Genomic DNA, 25,326 nt, shown 5'->3' on the forward strand with positions numbered 1-25,326 from the left:
TTTATAATTGTATGGTCAATAAATTACCATTTCACATGCTAACTGAGACCTGTGGAGTTTGAGATTGAGCTCCTGTGTGCAGTTTGTCTGAGCATTGCACATTCTACAGAAAAACTGACTTTAAGTTGTTTAGATGTTACCTTGAAACCCTTTTATGATGGATGGACAGTGACAATTGCTTTTGTAAGTTGACTGGTCTTTCCATCTTTACTGTATCCAGATCAGCAAACTGCAGCTCTTCTTTAAATCTTAAATGGAGGTGTACACACCGGTGATCAGTAAATCAATTGATGCTGCTGTTTTGTTTCTTAAATTCTATTAAAGCAGTAAATGTGTACTTTCTTATTTGGCTTTAATCTCATTCAACATATAACAGTGAAACCTGTTGTTTGTTTTTGTACACTTTGGTTTAGATTAAAATAATTTTACAACCTGGTAAAGACTAGGTCTAGAAATCAAAGTGGGGATTTAATTTCTTTTTATCATTACTGTGTATATTCTGCTGAAACTGGCAGTGTGGATGAATGTTGCCCCTATTCAGAAGTTTAACTACTACTTAGAGCTGAGGAACCAGGAACACAGACACTTAGAAGCTGTGCCTTTTTTCAGTTTTCTTTAGCCCAAATACAACCTCTGTTGCTCCAATGGTGGTTAGAATAAAACACTTTAAACAGTTAGTTTGCTGCTGTTTGCTGACAAATGTTAATATGTTTCTAGCACAACTAGCATCTACTAACTAACAACACAGGCATGAATTAATGTTAGTGCTTAAGGAAGCCCAGGAATGAGAATATAAGGTATTTTTCCAAAGGAAATATTTGTATTTTTCTTCAAAAAAACCCATAGTGTTAGACAAAAACAGCATAGATCAATAATAATCAGTGCCTATACCCGATACCACAAATGACCTACACTGAGAGACTGAAATGCAATAAAAACGTATTCATCCCCAATGAACTTTTCCACATTTTGTAAAGTTACAGCTGCAAACTTTTAAAGTATTTTATTTGATTTTTATGTGACCAATGCTCCTTGTGCTCCACCCAAGGAGCACAAGGATTATTTGTTCTCCCTTCAAAGTGTCCCTTTGTCTCTGTGATGGTTTTCTGGTCTCTGGTGACTGTTAATGTTCAGTGTTGTTTGTTAAATAGCATGGCACAACATGGTTGCATGCCAGTGTGTACGTATCTTGAAATAGACTAAATATAAATGCAAAAACAGCACCGGCAATCCGTTTCAGGTTTGATGAATCGCATTGCGTGTGGTAAGGAATGGTAGAGCAAACAAGCTAAAATGTATGTATGTATGTTCTCCTCATTTTACACACTCAGTTCAATTTGGATAAACAAGGGGAGGTGAATTTCATTGGACATTTAGCCATGCTGTTGTGCCAAAGCTGCAATTTAATGGGAATGTCTTGTTGGCTTGGTGAGCTAAATGCTTAAGTCACACTCCTTCTTCCCCACTTGTTGCCACCAAACATAAATTGTCATCCGAGTCATTTTGGTGCAGAGTCCCAAACCACTGTGGTAACAGTGTATTTCAGTCTATTCTATGGATTTTTATTGTGGCATTGCTGCATTGCAGTCTGAATTTACACAGGAGTCACGAGCGTGTGTCATGGAGAGTGATGGCAGTGGGGAGGCTTAAGGACTCTACTCACACCAGCCTCGTTAGGGAGCTATTCAAACCTACCGTTCATCTCAAATACACACACACCATTTGCTTCGGGCCAGCATGTGTTCGTGCATGAGCATAGACGTAAATGTGTGTGACGAGACGACATTTATCGCCAATTAGGGATGCTTTATATTACCCCAACTTGTCCCCTGATTGGACAAGGAAGGACTAAGAGAGCTGAAAGTGGACAAAACTTAATCTCCCTGACTTGCCACACAGCCGGCTGCAGAAATATGCCTTTCTCAACCTGCCAAATTAAAAAGGTTAACTAATGGTCATGATAGAGGAAAAATCTTATCTTATTAAATTTCCTGCTAGATATAATCTAAATTCCTTTCCCAGTCCTGCAGAGGAATTTCACATTTCAAACTGACATTTTCCCCATGACAGGGAGATTGTGATAATGGCTAATTATCTCTTACTTTCCTTCATTTGCTTTCATGCAGCCCTCGCAGGTGAGTTGACTGAATAAGTTAATGGGGAGGAGAGGCGAAGACCTCAAGTCTCAAGAAGAAATTGGTATGCATGGTTTTGATTCAAAGGGGAGAAGGTCACTTCAACAATCTGATAGGACCCCTTTGAGAAAGGGAAGAAAGAGAGCATGACAGGAGGGTTGGAGGGAAGAAGGAAAGAGAAGATGTGATGTCAGGAGGTCTGGATACACTGCCTCACCCTGTCCTGAGTGTGACAGCCCCGGAGGTGTGATAACCTTAAAATCACGTCTAAAGACCTGCGTAGTCACGCTCACTGATGAACACAGACTAACATCCATCCCGGGGCATCCTCCCAGCTCCGTGTAGCAACGGTGGGGGAGTTAATCACCCGTGTCCGTGGCCTTTAGCTGCTCTCATTAGCAGTGAGCGGTGGAGCCGTACCCGATCCATTAGCAACGCTGCCGGTAATGACACTCCACCAGCATTGGCGGGCCTGCAGCCAAAAAGGGCCTCGCAGCCTGTTATAACCCCCTCTTGCTGCACATTGGCACCGTGCAAAGACGATGGAGAGCCAGAGGAAAAAAAATTAAAGAGAAAGAAAACAGATCGGACCTCCATTTTCCCTCAGTCCGGAAGGCAGCAGGAAGACAAGGGAACGCTCTCCAGCGGTTTTTATCTCTGATCACATCCGTTGGTGCTGCACCACAACATTATCGTTCCAAGCCACTTTGTCTTTGTCTGTCTTTCTTTGGCGCAAAAAGAAGCAGGGGCATGTGATGAATGTGTCGCACATGCAGCTGCACAAGGAGAACACATGCACCACTGATACACACAGTTGCAATGACGAGAACTGATGAAGGTGTTTGCTAATTAAAACCAGGCTCATGTTACCGTTTTCATCAGGATGCAGGAAAAGTCTCATCCTCATCCGCATTGCAAGTGAAACCCCACCTGCCTATCATGTAACCATGCCCGTAAAATGCCTACCATACAGCGAGCCTGTTAAAAACCAAGGCAGCGTGACTAAAGGAATGTAGGCCACAGGCAACAGACCTCCTGCTCTTCTTCACACACTGTTAATTCCCTTGAGACTCTTATTTTTATTTTTTTCTATCTCTTCAGCAGTTACCCGGTGTATTTGCTTGGCCTTTTTGAAGTTGTGGTGGGACAGCAGAACATCCCCCCCCCCCCCCCCCCTCTTTTTCCTCTCTTTTCGTTACACACACTTGTCTGATCTGCTGTGCTCTCCTCATAGTGTACTCATATTCTTTCAGCGCCCTCTGAAGGATGCTCAGTGCATAGCAGTGTGGGCTTTCCTAATAGTTGTGGGAATAATTACATAGAATGAGTGTTCCGGGGAAGTATTACGATCTGTTTTTGATGTCAGGAATGTATTTTAATATGATTCTGGGACTTGTGATTTTAATGAGTGTCTTAGGAATTTTCTTCTAAAAGGATTTTATTTAACTACATGCAATTTTTTTGTGTTTGCCTTTCAGTACATGACTGCTGCTGCTGCCGCCGCTGCGCCTATGCAAGGGACCTACATTCCCCAGTACACTCCTGTGCCTCCAACAGCCGTCCCTGTCGAAGTAAGACCCAATAACAAACATTAATGTGTTAATAACCTTGTATGTAAAAGTCACATGTTTGAAGTTGACAGAAAAAGATGCATGGTAACATTTTTTAACATGTGAAAATGGGAGGCATACAATTTTATTCAGCCCTCTTTAATCGGATTTCCTTAAATTCAATTCTGTTTATTTATATAACGCCAGTTCACAGCACATGTCGTCTCAAGGCACTTTACAATGTCAATTAAATCGAATCATACAGCTTTCAAGTCAGGTACATATATTGTGATTGATCATAACTATCAAACAGTGCAGTTGGATTCAGTTTTTCTTTCAAATTGGTTAAAAGATTTTTTAAGGAAACCCAGCAGATTGCATCGAGCCACTGACTTGCAGAATTTACTCGTCCTGGATGAGCATGTAGCAAAAGTGGAGAGGAAAACGCCCTTCAAGAAACTTCCAGCACAACCAGGCTCAGTGTTGTCTGCCACCACTGACTGGAGGTTTGAAAGAACAGAACAGAGACACAAAAAGAACACAGAAGCCCTGATCCAAGAGTAATTTTTATGTGAAAGAAAAGTAAAATGTTAAGGCAATAGTAGCTATTAAACTGAGAAAAAGCTAACATATTTGACATATTTTAATTTTGTTTTTCAGAAAACACGTATTGTGGGGTGTTGCTTGAAAAAATGTGAGATAGTAAAGTAAAACGGTGATCAAATAAATCATGCTGAGCTCTGATTATATTTCTTCTAAACTACTTGTCTTGTACCACAAAAAAATAACAAATTAAAAAAATTGGCAAGCAAAGCAGGAGGAGTCAGAAGTTTTACAGTGTTTGGGAAAGGCACTTGAAGTGCAGCACAGACTTCCTCACTTCCTCGGCACCTGTCTGAACTCTGGCAGGTTCAGGCGGTCCGCTCTGAGAAATGATGACCACGTAGAGCTGGCAGGCAGGCAGGCAGTGCGGGAGAGCAGGCGAGCTGTCTGGCAGCTGACAGTGCGGTCATATTCAGATGGACTATCAGTCGTGTATCAGACGACATGAGCTGAAGTGAGACACAGCGCCGGCAGAGCTGTCTCTCTCTTCTTCCGCAGCCGCTTCGAGCCGGTAGGTACCTGGAACATTCGTCAGCCGCAAAGGCCTGGTTAGCCCCCGCAAGACACTGGACAATGACACATTTATAAGTCGCCCCTCGCTTCTCCTATTTTGTCCTTTTTTAGACTCCCCCCTCCTCGGAAAGTTGTTGCCTTCTCTTTGAAGGAGTGGTACAGAGAAGAGAGATGTAGTTGTAGCATAGCCTGCAGCGCCCTCTTCCTATTTCATCCTCACCACTGTCGTCTCAGTCCCAGCATCAGCAGCGGGGTGTAGATCACTGTATCGGCTGGTGTCTGCAGGGCTGATGTATGGACTGGACACCTTATCCTTGAGAGCTTGTTAAAGGTGATTGAGATGACTTAGTGATGGGGGCAATCAGTAACGCTTGACACACACAAAAGGCCAAAAGGGTTTTTGTGATGGATTTAGAGCAGACAGCCATCTGTAAAGAGGTTTTTCACCCGAAACAGACCGTTCCCTCACACAAACCAGATCACAGAAATCAGTTTTTACTAGTGTTGTAATTTGTAATTTATTTGACAAGCATAATTGAAAAATAACTCTTGTAGAGCTACATAGTACTTGCTTGTACTTTACCTAGAAGTTAAAGGTTATTTTATGGAACCTCTTAGTTACCCACCAGAACATTCCCAGAACTTACAAGGTACTTTTCAAACCTTACCAGGTACTTTGCGGAACATGTAGGATACTTTCCCTGAAACTTTTTATTTACTTTCACTGAGATTTACCCTAAACTTACAAGGTACTTTTCCTGGAACATACTAAGTACTTACCAGAAACCTAAGTACCGTCACTGAAATGTTCCCAGTGATTTACCAGATACCTAACTGGACTGGTATGAGAACCTGGAACTGGAGAGTACGTACCACATTCTGCAAACGTTTGCGAGAAAGTACCTGATAAACAGAAAAAACTTTATTACCTGTTAGGTTTTGAGAAAGTACGGTCAAAAACAGCTCTTAATACAGCCTAAAATTACCCAATAAGTTTCATAAAGGTTCTAGAGAACTAGCTGGTTAATGCCATAAAGTACTTTTTAAGGTCTGGGAAAATATTTGGTAAGTTCTAGCTATGTACCTGGTGGGTTCTAGGAAAGTTTTAGAAAAGTACCTTGTAAATTCTGGAAAGTACATTGTAAGGTCTGTGAAGGTACCATGTAAAGGGAAAGTACTTGTGAGTTTTGAAAAAGTGCCAGGTAATTTCCTACACTGTTCTGTAAGGTAAAAACTGTTTGATCTAGTGTATTATTATTATCAGTATTTTTGGATAAACTTGTAAAAATACACACCACACTCATATAGAGTACTAAGTAGCAGAGGTTTGCCTGACCACAGTGGTCTTATTCTAAGCTAGGACATTTTCTCTACCTATGTGTGTCTCTTCCAGGGAGTGGTGACAGATGCCTCACCCCAGACGGTGGCTCCTTCATCACAGGAGGTGGCTGGCCAGCAGCAACAGATCCAGGTGGACAGTGCCGATCATGTTCCTGCTTACTCATACCAGTCCAAGTGAGTAAGTTAGACAACGAAGAAGAACAGATTCCCTTGACCTTTTAGAGCCAATTTCACTCATCATGCATTTGGACAATTGTCTCTTTTTAAATTGATTGTTTTCCAGGCCCAACGCAGCTTTTAATGGTATTTGCTAAATGTCCATTAGTGTTTAGGTCAGAGTCATCCCACAAAGTAATGTTAGCATGCATGATGTATGTTTGGTATAATTTTCCTTTTAGAGCACCCAATCGAGTCCAAGTTTTAACTATCTGTTGATGTTAAATGATGCTGAAAAGTTAGGGGGTAGTCCTCTTTCTTCTTTACTCACAAGATGATGCTACTACCACCAATCTTGACAGGTGACACAGTATTCTTAGGTCTAAAGCATTACTTTGACTCTGCAAACATTTTTCTTGCCATTGTGGCCACATACTTTAATCTTTGTCTTGTTGACCATAAAAACTTAAAAAACCATAAACATTTTGTCGGGTGACGGGCTAGATCAGATGGCTGAAATTTTGACCCAGTTGGATGTTCTATCAGGTCAATAATCTCAAACACATGACAAAACTAATTCTGGAGTGCAGGCTACAATTATGCTTTTATAATCCTCCTCCCAAAGCCCTGACATCAACCATATTCATACCTCCATCTCACATCTCACACTCCTTTTTTTTTAACCGTGTCCTGTCCGGCAGAGTAGCGCTCAGAACTGTTGTCTAAGTGGCAAAAAGAAGCCCAACAGATTAACTTTCACAAGTGAAGCATTACAGCTAACGCTTTAATGCTCTGCTTGATATTTATAAATGAAACTTTATTAGAAATTATTTCACTTTATTAGAATTATTTCAATTGTTATGGACACGGAGACAGAAACAAAAAGGAAAATAAGAAGCACAAAAGAGAGAGGTAGGGCAAAAAGGAAAAAGTAAGAGAAGGAGAAAAGAATGGAGGAGAGAAAGAAGGATGAAGAGATTACACGAAAACACCTTGCTTGCTTCTACACCTGCAGAAACACACTGTGTGAGTGCACTTGTGTATACGAGGTTTCTCCATAAAAATATGCAATAGCGAGTGTGAAGTGCCACAGACCTGCCCCCCTGGACCTGGGACAGAGGATATCTGAGCCATAGACATCCAAAGGCCCCCAAAGCACAGGAACCCCAGGAGAACCACAAGTACACCAGCGGGCAGAGAGACCAACCAGTCTAGCAGTGTGGCGGGGAGGAAATAGGCCCCTCATTTGATGGGGGGGCCTAAACTGATCCAGGAGTGGGAGCAGTCCAAGACCCAACCTGACATAAAAAACAGGCACACACAGTTAGATCACACATTCCCACCCTCATGCGTACACATAAAAACACTCACACCCACGCACCCAACTTAAAGACAGACAACAATGGACGTCGTACAGTCACTCACACTCCCAGTACATGCTCTATACTCCCAGGTCCAGTTGCTGATACCCCATAGGGGCAACCGGCCCCCAGACCCAGGAGGTGGTCCCTTTCCCTCCGGGAGTGGAGACAGGCAGACCGCCCCAGCACCAACTCAGACTAGTGCTGGCACCGCCCGAACTCGAGTGACCCCAGCCCAGACCCCAACCCCAATCTTCAAGACCTCCATCCTCATCCAGTGAGGGGGCCATGTACAAAAGAGGGGTCTACCTGGTCCAAAAGAGCCCGCCAACCAGAGCTGCCACAGGATGAAACAGTCCCAACCCCCCAATAAGTTCCGATCTCAACCCCATGAGTCCCCCACCCCCATGAACCCCAACATGATCTTCCCCACAAGACCACCCCCAACCAGGACACAGATATCGAACACATGCCCATGAACCCAAACGGCATGAATCCCCTCGCCACAGGGACAGAACCCCGACCCCACACAAAGACGGGACAAACTCACCCGGCAAGAAGTCCCCGGCCAGTGGCAAGCACTTGAGGCCGGCATCCCCCCACCACGCCCCCTGCAACCACACAAACACACCAGATCACTGCCACTGCAACAGCCCAGGGAGAAACATTATCCATGCCCTATTCAGAGATTGGTGCATTAAAAGCAATAAAAATATACTTTGAAGACCTGACAGAACATGATGTTCCATAAAATCTCCTTCATTTCATGTTCAAGTTTCTTGTGGTACTTGTGTTAGGGGTCATCAATTTGATGGGGCCATTACCTTTACTCTTTAGTCTCTTCTGCTTTTATCAATGAGTTAAATCTTTTCTGTTCCATCTGTTTAGTAATTTTTTCCCCAAATTGTATTTTTCAAATCATTACAAACAAACAAATCTTCACCATACTCTATTCCAGCCAGACTAAGGCTTTGATTAGTCTTTTAAAGCATTTATTTGACAGGATTTTACCTCAGAATTTATGTTAACTGATACCTTTGCTGCACATTTCATTGTGAAAATAAAGGGTAAGAAAACTTTTTGCTGAGTTCCTGCCTTTCCCTGCCTTGTGGGTATCAGTTATTGCAATTCAGAGAGCAAGAAAGCTGATAAGAAATACCTACAGCTGCTGACAGTTCGAACAAGCTTTAGAGTCTCTTTTATTCATGAATTTATGCTCCAACAGGCCTCCTTAGAAAACAGTTGTGATCAAGGCATTGCCTTAATAGGCTAATTAACCCAAATTATTTTGTGCAGCCCACTGGTTTTGTTTTATGCAACTTACCTTTCCTTCTGCTCTAAAGTTAAAAAAAAATGCATAGAATATGATTTGAATTGAATTGAATATGAAATGATTTTTGTTTCAGTTTTCATAGATCACAACTATGGTGATCTATGAAAACTTTCATAGATTACTATGATCATAGATCATAGTTTTCATTGTTTCACCTTTTTCATAGATCAGCTCTCGGTCAGGATATTTGTGGTTCACTGCAGAATACAGTGCCCTCTACATTTATTAGCCTCCCTTGTAAAAATGTGTGAAAAGCTTTAAATTATTATTTTACTGCAGTTGCATTATTTCACAGTATAAAATTTGGGCAAATATTGATTAGATGCTCGTTTCTTGTATTCATTTGCAGACTTCTGAAGATCAATTCACATTTATCTTACTTAAAAAGCAGGTTCTCTTTTTGTTTATGTTGTAGAGTGGCTAAGAGAAATAGGCCTCTCAGTCAGTTTATATTTATACCCACGGAAAACAGGAAGTCATAAATTATTGATCAAAGGTCCATATATACTTTAATTGGGTAAAAAAAAGTATACATTTTAAAATGCCTCAGTTACTTGAACTTTATAAGAATTGTAAGGGTTGCAGAAATTGTAGTTTTTTTCAACTCTCAAGGTATACACGTGCTGAAATTATAATTTTTCTTATATATTTAAGAATTTACTTGGAGGGGGTAGATTATTATTATTATTATTACACTCCCAGACTCACATGGGAGACAGAATTTACCATTTTCTCCTTTTGTACTTAGATTAAAGATTGGATTTGTCTTAATTGTGAGCTGACGCTCACAAAAGAGTTATCTATTTTTAGGCTTTTCACACATCCTGACCAGTGGTGCCAAAAAATGTCGAGGGTGCTGTATTCTCTCACTCAAAAGAATAAGTAAAACAACCAGATTGTCAGGTATTTCTGTCTGTTGAATGTTTTCTTGAACAGAACAGGGATTTCATGCTGATTCTAAAATAAAACATTAAGACAATATTCAGATTATACCAGTCTGCTAGTATCATTTTTGGCAGCCTTTTAATTCTGTATTGTGTTGTCAGCTGTCATCTCTGTTGCTCTGCTGTGTTTGTAAAATCATTCTTCAATTTCACTCCCACCAACCCTCTGTCTTCTTTCTGCTCTTTTTATCAGATAGCAACGGCCTGAGCGAATGTTCCTGTGACAGCGTTGCCTTGAGACAGAGGGTGGCTGCACTGTGAATGTGAGGAAAAGAAAGAGATTACTTCCAGATTGCCCAGGCACCAAAAAAGAGACAATTTTTTTTCATTTCCTACCTGGCCTACAAGAAAAAAAAAGTTAAGACTGAGGCAAAGAGTGCTGAGGAAAGGGGGGATGTGGGGGAAATTACTGGGCACAGTGCAAAGAAGTAAATTGTTTTAGTCTGGGAACGAAACCTGCCGAAAGGACTGGGCTGAAGCTTGAGAAGTTTCTCAAAGAAAATTCCCAACTATCAAAAAATAGAAAAGGCAAAAAAATAAAATAAATAGAGAAAATTAAAAAAAAGGTTGAATGCGATGGTAGGTGATGACGTTTATTTTCTAATTAGAAAGGGGGAGTCAAAGTTTGAGATACACAGAGATTGTCTTCCTCAGATATTAAGCTACAGTTTCTTTTCAGTCTTTTTTATGTTCTAGTGTTAAAGCTTAGTTTTCTAGATGTATTTCAAAAAACGTTTTGTTTTCTTTCTTGAATCTTCATGGCCTTAATTTGAAGGGCGCCAGAAACTTTTTACAGAGTTAAAGTCTGACGTCTTGTTGGGAGGGTTAAAAAAAAGCAAACCGTCTCTTGGACCTCTATGGGGAGGGGTTTAAAATGCTGAATAAGTTGCTCTAAAGATGAAAAAAAGAATCTATCACATAAGCTGTACAGATTTAATAGAGAAAAGCTTTTTTCTTTCCTTTCTTCATTAGAAGAAAACTTTGATAATTATTATGTCAGAGGTAACTAAGTGTCAGAAGTAAACAAAATGTCTGTTGTCGGGGTGGGATGAGAGGGAGATGCATTGAAGAGATTTTACACAATGAGGAAAAACAGAAAACATAAGAAGACACGTTGCACTGTGGGTGCAGTCTGTTGCAAATGCTGAACTTGTTTTTTTATTCTCATTATCATTTTACATGCCGCTGTCGATGACATTAGTGCTTTTTATCGGCCACATTTGACCTTTTTTATGAGCTTTAAGATGTTTTTAGCCCGCTTTGCTTGTCACACTGCAAAAAAAGAAAAAGAAAAAAAACATAAAATGCAAAAAAAAAAAGTGCAAAAAGTCTAAGAAATCCTGGCAGTAGATTCAGTAGGAGCTTATGGTTTAAACCAATCAGTGCAAAAGCAATAGAAGAAATTGTTGACAATTTCTGTAGTCTTTCCTAGTTGTGGATCAAATGCAGCCCATGGATGGCCATTTTTATACCAAAGATGAAGAGACACTCTGAACCAGAGTTTTGGTTTAGTTCTTTTTTTCCTTTTTTTCATTTTTCAGTTTGATTTTCCTGTTGTTAATGTTGATGTTGTTGATGTTAATGTTGTTGATGCAGGTGTTGTTGTTGCAGTTGTCGTCATTTGTTTGTTTGCTTCTCCTTTTTTTGGTTTGTTTTCTACCTTAATGGCCGGACCAGTCCTACAATCCTTCTCAACATGTTCCTTTATTCAGAGTCAGGATCATTTCTCATGGTTGTCCAATTTGTCTCTCTTTTCCTCACACAAATACACACACACACACACACACGCTGATAATGTAAACCCACACAACACACCTACAACCTCAAAAATCATCAGACAGTATTTAAAGGTGTGACACGTGTTTTTTGTTTTTTTGTCCTGTGGAGGTTTTGATGCTTTGAGGGTGTGTTTCACCTCTCTCCCACATCCTGCAAGAAAGACATTAGATTGAAGAGAGGAGGGAAATTGCTGGAAGTGCTCTGAGGTGTTTCCTCTCTGTGGTTTCTGTTTGTCTTAATCTTGTCCATTTGACCAATGTTAACGCAAACATTTCTGAGCAAAATATGTTGCGTTGAGAATCTGTTTGCTGCTTTTTTGTCTTGATTACTATAACATCCCAACATGCAGCTTTCTTTGTATTTAAACAAGATGAGTTGAATTTGCTGCATTTTTTTCAGGCAGGTAAGAACATTATACAACACAGGCTTTGTCGTATCCAGAAATGATTGCATAAACTTTTTGACACCGAATGGCACTCTTCTGGCCTTCATTTTTATGGTTCTCAAAAGGTGTTTTGCTGCAGTTGCTCTATCCTTAACGTCTTCATACCTTAATGCAACAGCAGCAAGGCACCAGTAGGAGGCTGGAGGAAAGGCATTGACTGAAACCACTTTCTGTATGTCTGATTTTCTTTTTAAAATCCTTTAAAAAGTTCCATTCCTTCTTTGTTATGCTTTAGTTTGCACTCCCTGTTTGGTTTCAAGTTTCAAAATAACTTAGACATCTTCATATAGAACGTAGCAGCAAGAATTTCAGTTAATCAGATCTTTCAACAGCTGCACAAAATCTCTGCTCATGTAGCCAGGTAATGCTAAATTTGGTTGACATCTGTTACACCTTATAGGATTTTTCAATTTGTTTGCTTTCCTGTGAAGTCACCAGCTGTCAGGCATCTCAATTCAGGGAAGACTTATTTTCATCTAAACATGTAAATGGATTTCAAAATGGAAAAGTGAAACGACCCTGACATGGCAATGTCTATTGATGTCTAAGTGTTGTTTAGTTGTGAAGTAGGCTTGTGGCGCTGAAAGTGAGGCTTTTTTTTTAGGGTTAACTTGAGAACAACATATGAGCTAGGCATGGTTAGCATAGCATAGCATATTTTTATTGGCTAAAAACATTCTGCCCCTCATAAAGATGTGTAAAACATTTTTTTTTTTATTAATCATTTATTGCAATAGCAAAACTTCATTAAGAATTAAAAAAAAGTAAAATTTATTTTGAGTACATTTATTTAGTAGGGAAAACTTTGGACGTTAACAAAAACAACCTCACCAGTATCACCATTACTGTTGTGGCACCCAGAGCAACCCCTGTAAAATACGTTTAACAGATTTTGTATGATTATCCACTCTTTAATGTATCAGGGTATCTAGTGAGTTTGATTTACTAATCCACAAATTCTGTCTCCCTGGGATACAAATATGGCAAAGAAGCCAATTTCTCTTACCTATTACTTAAAATGGGAAGGACATGAGAACACAAAACATTAGATGTTTGTCGCTCTTCACAAAATAGTTTGCTACCTAAACATGCCCTAATGTTACGTCAGAGCACCTATTAAAACATCTAAAGCCACGCACAGTCAGGAGGATGGGAGGTAAATACAGACTGTTAGTGGCATCTTGTGGTCACCAAGTCTGCAAAACAGTTTTTTTAAAGGTATGCCAATAATTGTAGAGGATGTTGTAAGGACAGTAACTGGCTGACCTGAAAAAGCCATAAAAATGTACATTTGGAAGATAAAGTTAAGGTTAAATATGGTCTTTAAAACACCAGCATTTATCACAGAGCATTATTTTGACACCAGATTCTATCCACTCAAAGATATTGAAGCCATATATATTTCTGGATTCTATAAAAAATGTATAAAATTTAGCTTTGGAAATGTTGCTGACAAATGTTTAGACAATGCACTTAATAGCTGCAAATGGGAGACAAAATAGATGATTAATTTGTACAGAATTATAAACTAGCACATGCTTTTCATCTGTCTGCTTATTGATTTAACTGCAAACACATGAAGTTTATGACCTACCAATGTTTTATTTAGTCTTTTACAAAAAGCTGTAAAACTGCTACTGTGCAGTACGGGACTGTAACCAGTCCAAAAATAAAATAATTGAGCAGAGAAAAGGCTGGTTAAAACCAAGCAATGGTGTCTCATTGCCATCAGTTCTCCACCATCACTGTGACACTAACAAGCCACCATAGAAGTGTGTTTAAAGCCAAAAAAAGGACAAATTGTTCTGAACACCTTTCTGATTATGGGCCCACTATGGCAGATCTGTGGGTACTAAGTGCGCTCCTCACCAGCCATATCAAGTCATTGATGGCAGCTCCTCGCTCGCCCTCTACTCTGAGTGCCCGTTACACCCCTTGTTATCCCATCAGGTTGCACAAACAACCCCCTTTCCTCTGATCCTGTCTTTCCATTCCTGAGCAGCATGAGGCTTGCAGTGACTTCACATCTGTGGACTGTCCCCAAGAAAATTGTCTGTGGGAGAACAGCAATTTCTGCCCACATTACATCAGCCTGTTGGTGTTTTTAGTGTTCACCCTCCTACTTTACCACAGCTGTGGTGCAGCAGCTCTAAAAAATGACAACTGGCACAGTTTATGTGCCATGGCCAGGCCAGGCTCCTTTCTGCTCTGATTTTCCATCCCTACCTTCTTGTTTGCCTTCTCCCTCTCAAAGTTTGTATTTGAGGTTTCTCATCTTTATTAGGTGGTGCAAAAGCAGAACCACAAACCAATTTCAGTCACTCTTGCAATGAGCCTTGACGGGCCCAATTTGTCTCCCTCTGGGTCTATAGGATCCACTTCAATGTCCCTCAAAAGAATTGTTTTTCTCCTGAAAGAGAAAGAGAGGAGGATGAGCATTTTGTTTGGTCACAATTGCAAATGAGGTCTCATGTTTCATTGTTCAGTTCTACTGATGGCCTGCAGATTGCAGACAAGCTATGTCATCATGCATGGTTATGTATATAAGTAACAATCAAATTGAACATTTAGTGCCTTTTAACAAATCTTCCAGATGATTCCATGTTCTCTCAGTAGTAAAGCACATGGAAGAGCTTGTGGAAGAACTTATAGAGTCTGCTTAATGGTGCTAAAGATGAAGCTGTGCTGTTTGATCTGCATGGGATTGTTGGACCTCAAACTAACTCTGTTAACTTGAGATTGCGCAAATGAAGCTGGGCCACAGGTGCATGCTTAAAGCCATAATATAATTTTATTTTTTCTGTGGTCCAACAATTTTTGTCTTCCATCTGCAAAACCAGAGGTCATATCAAACTATCCGTTTGATATGACATCCAGGTCAAACATCCAGGTCAGTTTGCCCCTTTGCCTATTTAAAATTATATTTTGTTCCCATGTGTTGCCAATTGGCCCCTACCTACATGCATTCTGACTAGTAGACAAACTATTTCATAACCGTGTTCTTAAACTATTGCGTATCAGTTTATTTTTCTTGGCAGAGAAATATTTTCATGATAAATGAAAAGAAAAGTAATTATAAAAATGCTCAGACCTCACATTTCATAGAATCTATCATTTATTTTTCAATGTTTATTTTATTACAGCATCATTCTGATGATAGAGGTTATTTATTGCAGGCATATAACCACATTTCCTTAGAGTAGACTATGAGTTGGTCAGAAAAAAGTGCTGTAATCTGTTCTCAAAGTGGAAATTGAAGGTTGCTAAAGCAGGTATAAATTACCTCATTGTAATAAAATTGGTAATAAATGAAATGTCAAATGAACCAAAACTACAAAAGCAAAGAATTCTGTAGTGGCAAGATAACAGAGCAACCAATTGTGACCATCAAACAGTAACCAGCTGTTCTTTCCCTTCTTCTAGTCTGCCACTCTACTTCTGCCTAAAATTAGCTCTCATCTCCTACTGAATATCTTCTCCCGTGTTTTGTCTTTAACAGGTAATACTGGTCCTTAGGGCTTGACTGATGCACAAACTCTGCTCTTCTCTACTAGTGTCACATTAAAGCAGAGATGATTTTCTATACCAGTTGTAAGCAAGTTTGTGTCTGTGAGTCAATGTACAACTGTGAAGAATCTGTTTTTTGTTCATGTTACAACTTTCAGTAATGGTATAGCAGAATCAGAGTACCTCAGACCTTTACAGCTGCTGTTCAGAGAATATTCCGAAGCCTAATAGGACTCATAATGCATAAGTTGCACATCAGAGAGCAGAGTGTCCTACAAATGGCCCAAGATTCAGTAGTAATAGCATTATGAGAAACAGAATTACGAATAGCCGTGGAGATTATGTGGAAAAAATGCACAACTAAGAACATCAGCTCCATTTTGGTAATGGAGACTCAAAAAAAGAAAAGAAAAAAAACATTAAAATACATTAAGACAGGTGTTTTGCTACCAATATTTCACATAGATCTGAAAGATTACCCAACAAGCAGAAATAGATTTTTCTTAATAGCACAATGGAGTAATGTACCTTCTCAGAATACAAATACCTTCTTCATAAGTCTGTAGAAGGCATGCCTGAAATTTTAAGGAGGCTGTTGCAGAAATGTGCCCCCAGTCAGATCATGTGTCAGCACAAACCAGGAGCCAGCATTACCAAGAGAGAAAGGCAATGGGCGAAAGGAGAGAGCAGTCATTAGCTCTTGTTGCTGGGCAGAAGCAGAGTTCAGAGAACAGTAATTTTCCTGTTAAGGACTTATAGAGGTGACTAATTTGACCCCTTTGTAATTGTGAGTCTACTCTTCGTTTCTTGCTTCATCACTCCAAATAGGTGTTTCCTTTAAGAGAAAATTGTTTTCAGTCTCCTCACCTTACTGTCACTTGGCCACAGTTCCTTCTACCTAGATTACCTCTTTTGCTTTCCTTTTCTTCAAATCCATTCTTTAAGGCAGCGGTGTCCAAAGATGGTCCTGAAGGGCTGATGTCCTGTTTTAGATGTTTCCCTAGTCCAGCAGATCTGAATCAGGTGAAATGATCATTAATGTTCCTGTAGAACCGGAAGAGAAACGGAGGAGCTACCTCAGCTATTTGAATTAGGTGTGTTGGAGCAGGAGCACACCTAACAGAGTTGCTGTTAGGTGTAAGATTTGGGTTATCTAGTCCAAAGGTGCCTTGTGGAAAAGGCTTATGCTACATGTCATCAATTGTGTTCATGGTGTTAATGGCCTGGATCTTAATGGTATACTCGTGCTGTTAGATAAGGGAGGGAGAAAGGAGTCGGCCGTAGCAGCATCTATTGTTTTGCAGACGATGTACCTCAGTTGACATTATGGGGCAGTGACCTTTGTTGTGAGAGGTTTACAGTCAAATATGAAGAGGATTTCGAAAAAGGCCATTGCTGTCTATTGTTTTGGTTGATGTGTCATGAATCTTGACTCTCGTTCAAGAAGGATGGTAGGAGAACGCTGTAGATAGACAGACCAGAGGTGGAACATTCTGGTCCTCAAGTTTCATTATACTGCAAGCTGCAACATTGCTCCTCCAAAGCTAACTCAAATAATTACAATATGACTTAGCTTTTCAACCTCTTCTCTGATCACTTGCAAATGGTCTATTCATCCAGAAAAAAAGAGCTGAGTCTATCTATATTTTAATGCTCTCCTATGGTCATGATGTATTGATAACGACCAAAAGAACAACATCCTGGATGCAAGACGGTGAAACAAGCATCCACCATATTGTGGCTGGAATCAACATTGGAGATAAGTTGAGAATCTTAATCAGCTGGAGGGAGCTCGGGGACAGTTTTTGCTCCTCCTCATCACAAAGGAAGTCAGTTAAGATGGTATGGACACCAAAAGAACACAATCCTGGTTGCAAGAGGCTGAATTCATCGTGATAGAATGGCTGGGCTTACCTTGAGGCACAGACTGAGTATTACGACTACTCCTCAGCACTGAAAAGAACCAGTAGAGCGGGTTGGGGATCAGGAGGTTCCACTGGGAAGACCCACAACTTTGTATTTGAATCTTGCGACTTGATCTGAAATAATCAACTTGCTGCATGGATGTTGTTACTCTTTACTTTTTACTATTGAAGTGCTGTAAAAAAAAAGTTTAAGCAATCATTGTTAAAGAAACGTTACATTTTATGTTATAAATAAAGGATCCAATCTGTGCTAATGCAGTAAATCTTACTCACCTAATGCTGTAATGTTAATTTTACAACCAGAGGCAAGACAAAAAAGCAACACTAGAGCAGATGTTTTATCCATACCTGACGAAATACAGATCTTGGGCCAACAATTTGGTCTTCTCCACATGTCCGTCCATCAAGGCAAGGTGCTTTTTTTCACTGCCTTTAAATACAATCACTCCTTCATTTCCTCATCTCTCAGAATCACTGCCACATCAGTGTCATAGCCATACTCTCATTACTCCATGTTCTGCTCAGTTGTGAGACTCTCCTGGATTCATCCTATGTAAATGAAGTCGTAGCCATTCCTCATTGATTGTCATGTGTTCGCAGAAACAGTTCAGAGTTCCTCTCACAGCAGAGTGTCAAGGAGAGTTGTGGCTCAATAACTCACTTTCGCACAGTCACACTTACACATAATGCAGTGGGAAAATTGCTCAAACCAACCTTCCCCCCTGCTAGAGCGAGGCCCTGGGCTTTTAATTGATGCTTCGGTCCACCTTTGATGAGAGCTATCGATTCGCTGCAGAACCCCTGGAGCTCCAGCCAGCCCCCACAGAAACAAACACACATAGAGTTCAAACAGCTCCGCAGGAAAAGGTAAAATCTGATAATTACTGAGAAATTATTTAAAGGAATCCAGTAAAGAAAACGATTTATTGGGACAGCAGAGCGGTTTTTTTTCATCATTTGTGTAAGTTTTTGTTACTTTTTTCTGTTTTTCACTTTTCTTTGTTTCAGCGCTGGGGAGGACATGTTCACGCCTCTCACACACACACTCATACACACACACACACGCACACAGGCGCTGCTTGGTGTGTGCAATCTTTGAGAATTTATCTGTACATCTGTGGATGTTAGGAATTGACTTGGGTTTTATGAGTTGTTTTTTTTCTCTCTCTCTGATGAAGCTTTCAATAAAAAAAAATGTGGGAAAACGCAATAGGGGTGCATATTTCTTTCGTCTTGTGATTGTTTTACCAGAAATCTTAAGCTACAAGAATTGCTTTTCTCCTTGTTATTTCAGAAGGTCCTCGCCAAACCATAGATCCATTCAAATGACCTCTTATTCAGGCAGGGAGCTTCTGAAATTTTAGATCTGAAAATTGAGGCATAGGAACTCATCAGCTGTTCTTATGAACAGTCTTGCTGTGGTGATTTTGAAATTTAGCAAGTCTTCGAATACTCCACAATTAGCCGCAACTTAGAATATTGTTGACAGTGTTAACAGTCATCCAATCTTTTATTGAGTAGAATGATTGCATGTTTAAAACTCTGAATTGGAAACCAGATTAAATAAATAAATATATGAGAATGTTTTTATGGCTTATTACTGACATTTTTGGATCTTAGATAAGTCTCTAAGTATAAAAAAATGTTTTAGAAAACATATTTGGACTGGTTAAGCAATCCTTCGTGGCGACTCCTTCCTCAAAAGCACATGCTTACAGTAAGCGGAAACCTTTGACTCAGACCAAACCAAACCAATGAATTTGGTTTTACCTAACCAAGTCAGGGAGAAGATTGGTTCACCCTTGGTGATATGATTGCGTTAAATGCTTTTTATTGTATTTGTGTTTACTTTATACGCTACTCTACAGTCATCGGTTCTTTGGGTAAAGTTCCCCAACATTTTATTTTATTTTTCTTCAATTACCTGTGCATGTGTTTAGCATCAGTTTATATTTAGTTTGTTTAAATGTTTTTCCCTTCACATAATTAATTTGGTATAAAGTGGGGAACTCTCAGAAATCCAAAGCCTGTGCCAGAAATGACAGTCTGGAGGTAAAGGAGGTGAGAACTACAAACTAGTTCATTAAACCCCTTTGTTTTGACTTATGAGAGAACCTCATAAATTCCTAATAAATCTTGGGGTGCTTTCACGCCAAGTCCGTCCAGGGGACTGGTTCCATTTGGCTGGGAAATCCCCAAAAAATTCACACTTTAATTTGGTTTTGTTCACTTTCACATTGCTTATTTGAAAGGAGACCAAACCACCATGACAATGTAATGCAGTTACAACAGCTGCTTATTTTGGGCGCTACCTCTAGATACTCTCCGGTAAAGCAGTAGCCAAGTTTGGTATGCCATTTTAACATTTTATCAAGTAACAAACCTATGATTCTCAATTAAATTATATATGTCTTATATGAGAATTTGATCAAGTAAGAATTCAAACTGAGCCATCCACAAAGTTTATTCCAGATAACAAGAATGTATTTGTGGATAGATGCAGCTTCAAAGACAATACTTGAATCCAAAAAGTTGATGTCATTTATCTTAGGAAAAATAATGTTTAAAATAGCTGAAAAGCGTGTCATGGGTAGAAAAGAAGACAATCGGTACATCAGAATTTTAATGTTTACTTGAAAAACAGAGAGAATAAATGGACTGAATTTATATAACGGTTTTCCAGTCATGTGACGACTCATTGTGCTTTACACTAGAGCCACATTCACCCAATCGTTTGCACATTCATACACGGATACCCAGGTTTAAGTGCCTTGCCCAGAGGCAGACCCTTATGTGGTGGGAGGAAGCTGATATCAAACACCCAACTTTTGGATTGCAAGATGGCTATTCTTCCCCCTGAAACAGTCGCCGACTATGACACACTTCTATGGTTACACGGATGCTGAGTGAGGATTTAAGTTTTCAGATCTCAAATTTGTCTGCAAATTAAACCTTCAAGAGACACATTTTCTCTATTTGGTTCCCTTTCTCTCTTTGTTTCATTGGATACTTGGGTTGCTTATTTACTGTAATAAAACCGCATCAGGGTGCTCTTCAATGTGAATTAACATCCATATTTTCAGTAGATCCAGGGTTCCCATGTTTGGCCTGCACCACAGTTCGGATGACCTTTCACACCTGCTCAAAGAGAAGTGGATTAGCCGAGGAAACAAATTTTTGTCCATTTAAAACAGCTCTGTTATAAAGGTTTCACTTAGATTTTATTCACTGAATTTGTTTCAATTTGCACAATAATTAGTTTGTTTGTTGAGCAATGTTTGTTTGTTCTTTTACTTGATTATCAGTCAGTGCATCCTTGTTTGATCAGTAATAGATTTGAGTTTCAAGTCTGTCAGTGATTAGTTGTTAGAGTTGAGTTGAACGTTTATTTAAGTGTTTATTCCTAATAAATCCTGAGCAACATACATAAATGACATCTGTTCGTGATGAAAGAAATTAATCATAATTTTTACGACATTGTGTCACTGCTTTACATTTGATACACAAATGATAATGATCATTTCAAGTGACTGAACATGGCTACATTGTTTTACTCTTTAAAGAAACGATTATTGTGCACAGAAGATCCATGCAGAAAGAAATCTTCATGATAGCCTATTATCTATATGACTAAATCACAGTGGGGAGCAAGAAGAAGGCCTCTTATTATCATCCAACCTGATGGCACCTGCTGCGCATCAACCTTGGCTCCTTATATCCTTTCATAATTACAGCCCTCACAAAGGGATCTAATACATTTCAATGGGATTTCCTTCTTGCATCTCACATAGACTTTAATGCAAGTAAATTGGTCCTATTCAAAGACGAGGGAGAGACTGCGGTAGGAAAAAAGTAGATCAATGGCAATCGATCCTCCTCTTCGCTCTCATTTAGGCACAATCAATTGCTGTCCTTGTCACCTCCTTGGACGCATGTACTGTCAATACGTGCAGCTGCACTATAGCCGCTGTCTGGGATGTCTTTACAAGATCAAAGCAACAAGACCAGCACTCCAATACAACCTAATGGAGTGCAATTGACTGGTGATCTTGGATTGGATGTCAGGAGTTGTGCTTCTCCCTTCCTCTTGCTAATCTCTGGATATACAGAAGCAACTCACCCCTCAACAGAGATAATCGGCCGTGTGGTACATTTACAGCAACATTTATGCATCTCTAGGAGAGACCTATCTGTGTGTTGTGATTTTTCCCAACTTCACACTTAATGGCTGTGAAAATGCAGTGGCATCCTTTTTATCAAGTGAAATGCCACAGATTGAATCTCACTCCCCTCCTTTGCAGCAAAGCCGACTGCCTCCTTATCAGGGCTTATAGAGATGTAGCAACAGAGCACCACAAGGGTGCAGCATACCAACACAGATGTTATCTTGCGTGTGCATTTCACAGAGGCAGGAACCCTCCCCATCTCCAGTGTGCACACAGAGGCACATCCACACTCTGGATACAGATCAAGGACATATCCACTGGGGTAAATTCAGCCCAACAACATAGCTTGTCTTTCCAGTGAGCTGAAAATATACAAAGATTATGAAGGAAGAGTCTGGACACATAAAATCAATATGCCTGACTGATGTAAATTTATGTGGGATAAAAATGCTCTTTTAGATGCTCGGAGATGAAGATAACCCCTGCAAGGATGCCACGTCCCAAATGGAACATCTTTACAATAAACTAGATTTGATTTGAGGTCAAGAACAAACAAAAAAGTGCAGCAGATTAATTGGCTCATAAAATTTTTATTTTCTTTCTTAATCAAACAGACATAATTGCAAACATAGCTCCCTCTTGTGTATTAGAGTCCAGATGTAACAAACATGACTCATAACAAGCAGTAGTAATTAGCTGAGAGGATTTCATAGTTTGTAGTTGCTTTATTTAAATTTGACACTATTTAGATCTGAGATGTTTTCAGATGAGTAGCATAAATATTAGCTGAGCCTAAATGTAAAATTAGAGTTTGCTAATAGTCGCACGTGTGCCAAATATCCTTCAGTAAGAAAAAACTGGAGTACTGTAAAAGTAATAATACTCCTTATACTTTAATATTTTGTCACGTTACAACCACCAACGTCAGTGTGCCGTTAGGATTGACCAGAAGGAAGTATGGCATGCCTGTGAAATTTAAGCAAAATGATGTTTGATTTTTAAATTGCTTTGCAAATAAAAATGTGAAAAGTGCGGTCTGCATTTGTTGTTAACACCTTTTACACTGATAATCTATTAAGGCAATATGAATCTAGTAATGGAAACAATTTTCTTATTCAGTTTTATCCTGCATTTTCTGGTGTATCCTGATAAATTTGCTGCTTGTTTTGTTTTCTCACTGAACATCCTTTAAGATTTTTAAGAGACTCTATATTTGTTACCAGTAGCTGTGGCTCTACATCCATTTAATCATCAAACTACAGAAGCTGTAGAAGCGAAAAATATTTTTTCTTTTCTAAGGACCCATTATCTAATTCTGATTGAAACTTGTTTTTTCTCATGACCTTTAAAATGTCATCAAAGGTGCACTAGTTTCTGACAATCCATTTTAGGGCTTCCATAGTTAAATGAATGGTATCTACTATCCTAGATTAATAAAAAGTCAGTAATTTGCTAAAGCAGGACGTCAGCTGTTGAAGCTTTTTCCACAGTGCATCATCTTCCTTTGAACATTGCCTTGTCCTGTTTCCACTGGCCCCAAGCAGGTAAAACATCTGCAAGCTGCAGCTTTAAATCTACTTAACATTTCACCTGTGTTGAGCGCATGTGTCAGGAAACAAGGTGCAAATGTGTTTGCCAGATGTGCTTCTGCAGCCAGCAGAAGAACAACACAGATGTCTTGCCCCTGTTCCACAATAGTGTTCCATGTGGTGACACACTCATTCAGACAGCAGCTCCATTTCAATATTCACAAGATGAATTACTATCATTGTGTTCTGGGAATCCGGAGCTCAGCCAGAGCCTATTGAAGTTTTCAGTAACATTAGGGGAACAGTTGTATCCCAGGAGATACTGGTGGGGGGGTCTGAGCAGGAGGTATTGTTCCCCAGGTGGCATTACAATGGGTCTGTGATTGGGGCCCGGCTCCGCTCCCAGTACACTGGTGGCAATAAGGGTTTTTATTAAGAATATGAGGAAACTCAGGAGTTTTACATGAAAACCACAGGGACTGATGTAATGCATTAGCTTGACAATTGTGTTAAAATCAAATAAAGGCAATACTGACAGATTTAAAAATGAATGGATGGCTTATTTAGTGCCTGGATTTCCCTAAATTACCTTTCATTTAAAAAATTGTATTAATAATGAAAGCAAAATATGTGCTCTTGTGTTCTTTAAGAACTTGAATCAGTCGTGCAACCTTTAGCTCCGTCTCTAGCACACCTGATTTAAAGGGCTGAATAGCCTCCTTACCAAGCAGTCAGGTTCTATAGAGTTCTACTCATGACCCGTTTGTTTGATTCAGGTGTGTTCAAGCAGAAACACATCTAAAAGTTGTAGGACTGGAGTTTGGGAACCATGAGTTAAAAAACTGATTTTATAAAGGACAGTGAAAGCAGTCCAAGGAGATTTGGGGGTTCAGGTGAGTTGATAAAACACTCAGTACCTTGTTTTTAGAAAGTAAAGTTTAGCTTGAGAATTTTTACATTAGCTGAATCAAAGTTTGGACTGGTTTAGTTGGAAGCTGTTTATTCTCTATCTGGACATGCTAAACTGTTATAAGCTGTAATCTGTCTGAAAGGGTTACAGTATGAAAACATTTTTTAGTCTTCTTCAGCTCTCCGTTTGAATACTTAATAAAAACAGTCTGTGCTTGCCTGGTTAAGGGCTTAATTTGCTAAAATTGCCTTACATTTATCTAAGACTTCTGTCTTGTATTCAGTTTTTAAATGATTCGGAGCGGAAAGAAAACTTAGCAGGATGCTACTATAGCTCACACAACCCTTTGATGCCACCTGATGTCTCTTCTATATACAGTGTCTTGCAAAGTATTCATTACCCTTGAGCTTTTCACATGTTGTCACATTGCAACCACAAAATTAGCTATATTTTATTTAGATTTTATGTGCTAGCCCAACACAAAGTAGTGCATAAGGAAAATAATACAAGGTTTGCAAAATATTTAGCCTTCCCAAACCAATTCTTTTTAGGTGATGTATCCTCCAGATTTTAACAACTACAGACTGAAGATTTTGTGCATTTTTCTTTGCAGGATTGCTTAAGTTCATTCAGATTGGATGGAGAGTGTCTGTGATCATCGTTTTTCAATTCTTGTGAAAGATTAATAAAATTATTTAGGTCTGGACTTTGAATGGGCCATTCTGGATCATCATAATGCTGTTCTGTAAATAGCTCTGTTGTGGCTCCGGCTGTATGTTTATGGTCTTTGTCCTGTTGGAAGGTGATCCTCTGCCTTAGTCTGAAGTCCTTTGCAGTCTCTAACATGTTTTCTTCCAGAATCTTTAGCTCCATTAATCTTCCTATCAGCTCTGACCAGCTCCCCTGTTTCTGCTGAAGGAAAAACAGTCCCACATCATGATGCTGCCAGACCATGTTCTCACATGGGGATGTTGTGTTCTAGGTTAATGTTAGTGTTGTCTTTTTTAGCCTATTGCATGTAGGCAAAAGTTCAATCTTGGTCCTGTTTGATCAGAGCTCCTTTCCGTATTTTTGGCTTGAGGTAAACTTTAAGCAAAACTTTTTGTACCTTTCTTCCTCACCAAGCCCA

The 25,326-nt window shown here is 39.6% G+C and overlaps 1 protein-coding gene across 6 annotated transcripts in view; it reads left to right on the forward strand.

Annotated features, from left to right (window-relative positions):
• Window positions 1–15,755, forward strand: part of rbms3 (RNA binding motif, single stranded interacting protein) — a 453,566-nt gene extending 437,811 nt beyond the window's left edge. For 3 of the 6 annotated variants that reach the window (XM_047383169.1, XM_047383171.1, XM_047383172.1), the window contains 4 exons: window positions 2,127–2,135; window positions 3,614–3,706; window positions 6,195–6,316; window positions 10,130–15,755. In XM_047383169.1, the coding sequence (XP_047239125.1) occupies window positions 2,127–2,135; window positions 3,614–3,706; window positions 6,195–6,316; window positions 10,130–10,133 (228 nt within the window). In that variant the 3' untranslated portion in view covers window positions 10,134–15,755. The remainder of the gene's footprint in view (window positions 1–2,126; window positions 2,136–3,613; window positions 3,707–6,194; window positions 6,317–10,129) is intronic. The other 3 variants (XM_047383170.1, XM_047383174.1, XM_047383175.1) reach the window with 2 other exon arrangements.
• Window positions 15,756–25,326: the final 9,571 nt, after the last annotated feature.

The sequence above is a fragment of the Girardinichthys multiradiatus genome, chromosome 13, assembly GCF_021462225.1.
Source record: "Girardinichthys multiradiatus isolate DD_20200921_A chromosome 13, DD_fGirMul_XY1, whole genome shotgun sequence".
In the NCBI taxonomy this organism is placed as follows: Eukaryota; Metazoa; Chordata; class Actinopteri; order Cyprinodontiformes; family Goodeidae; genus Girardinichthys; species Girardinichthys multiradiatus.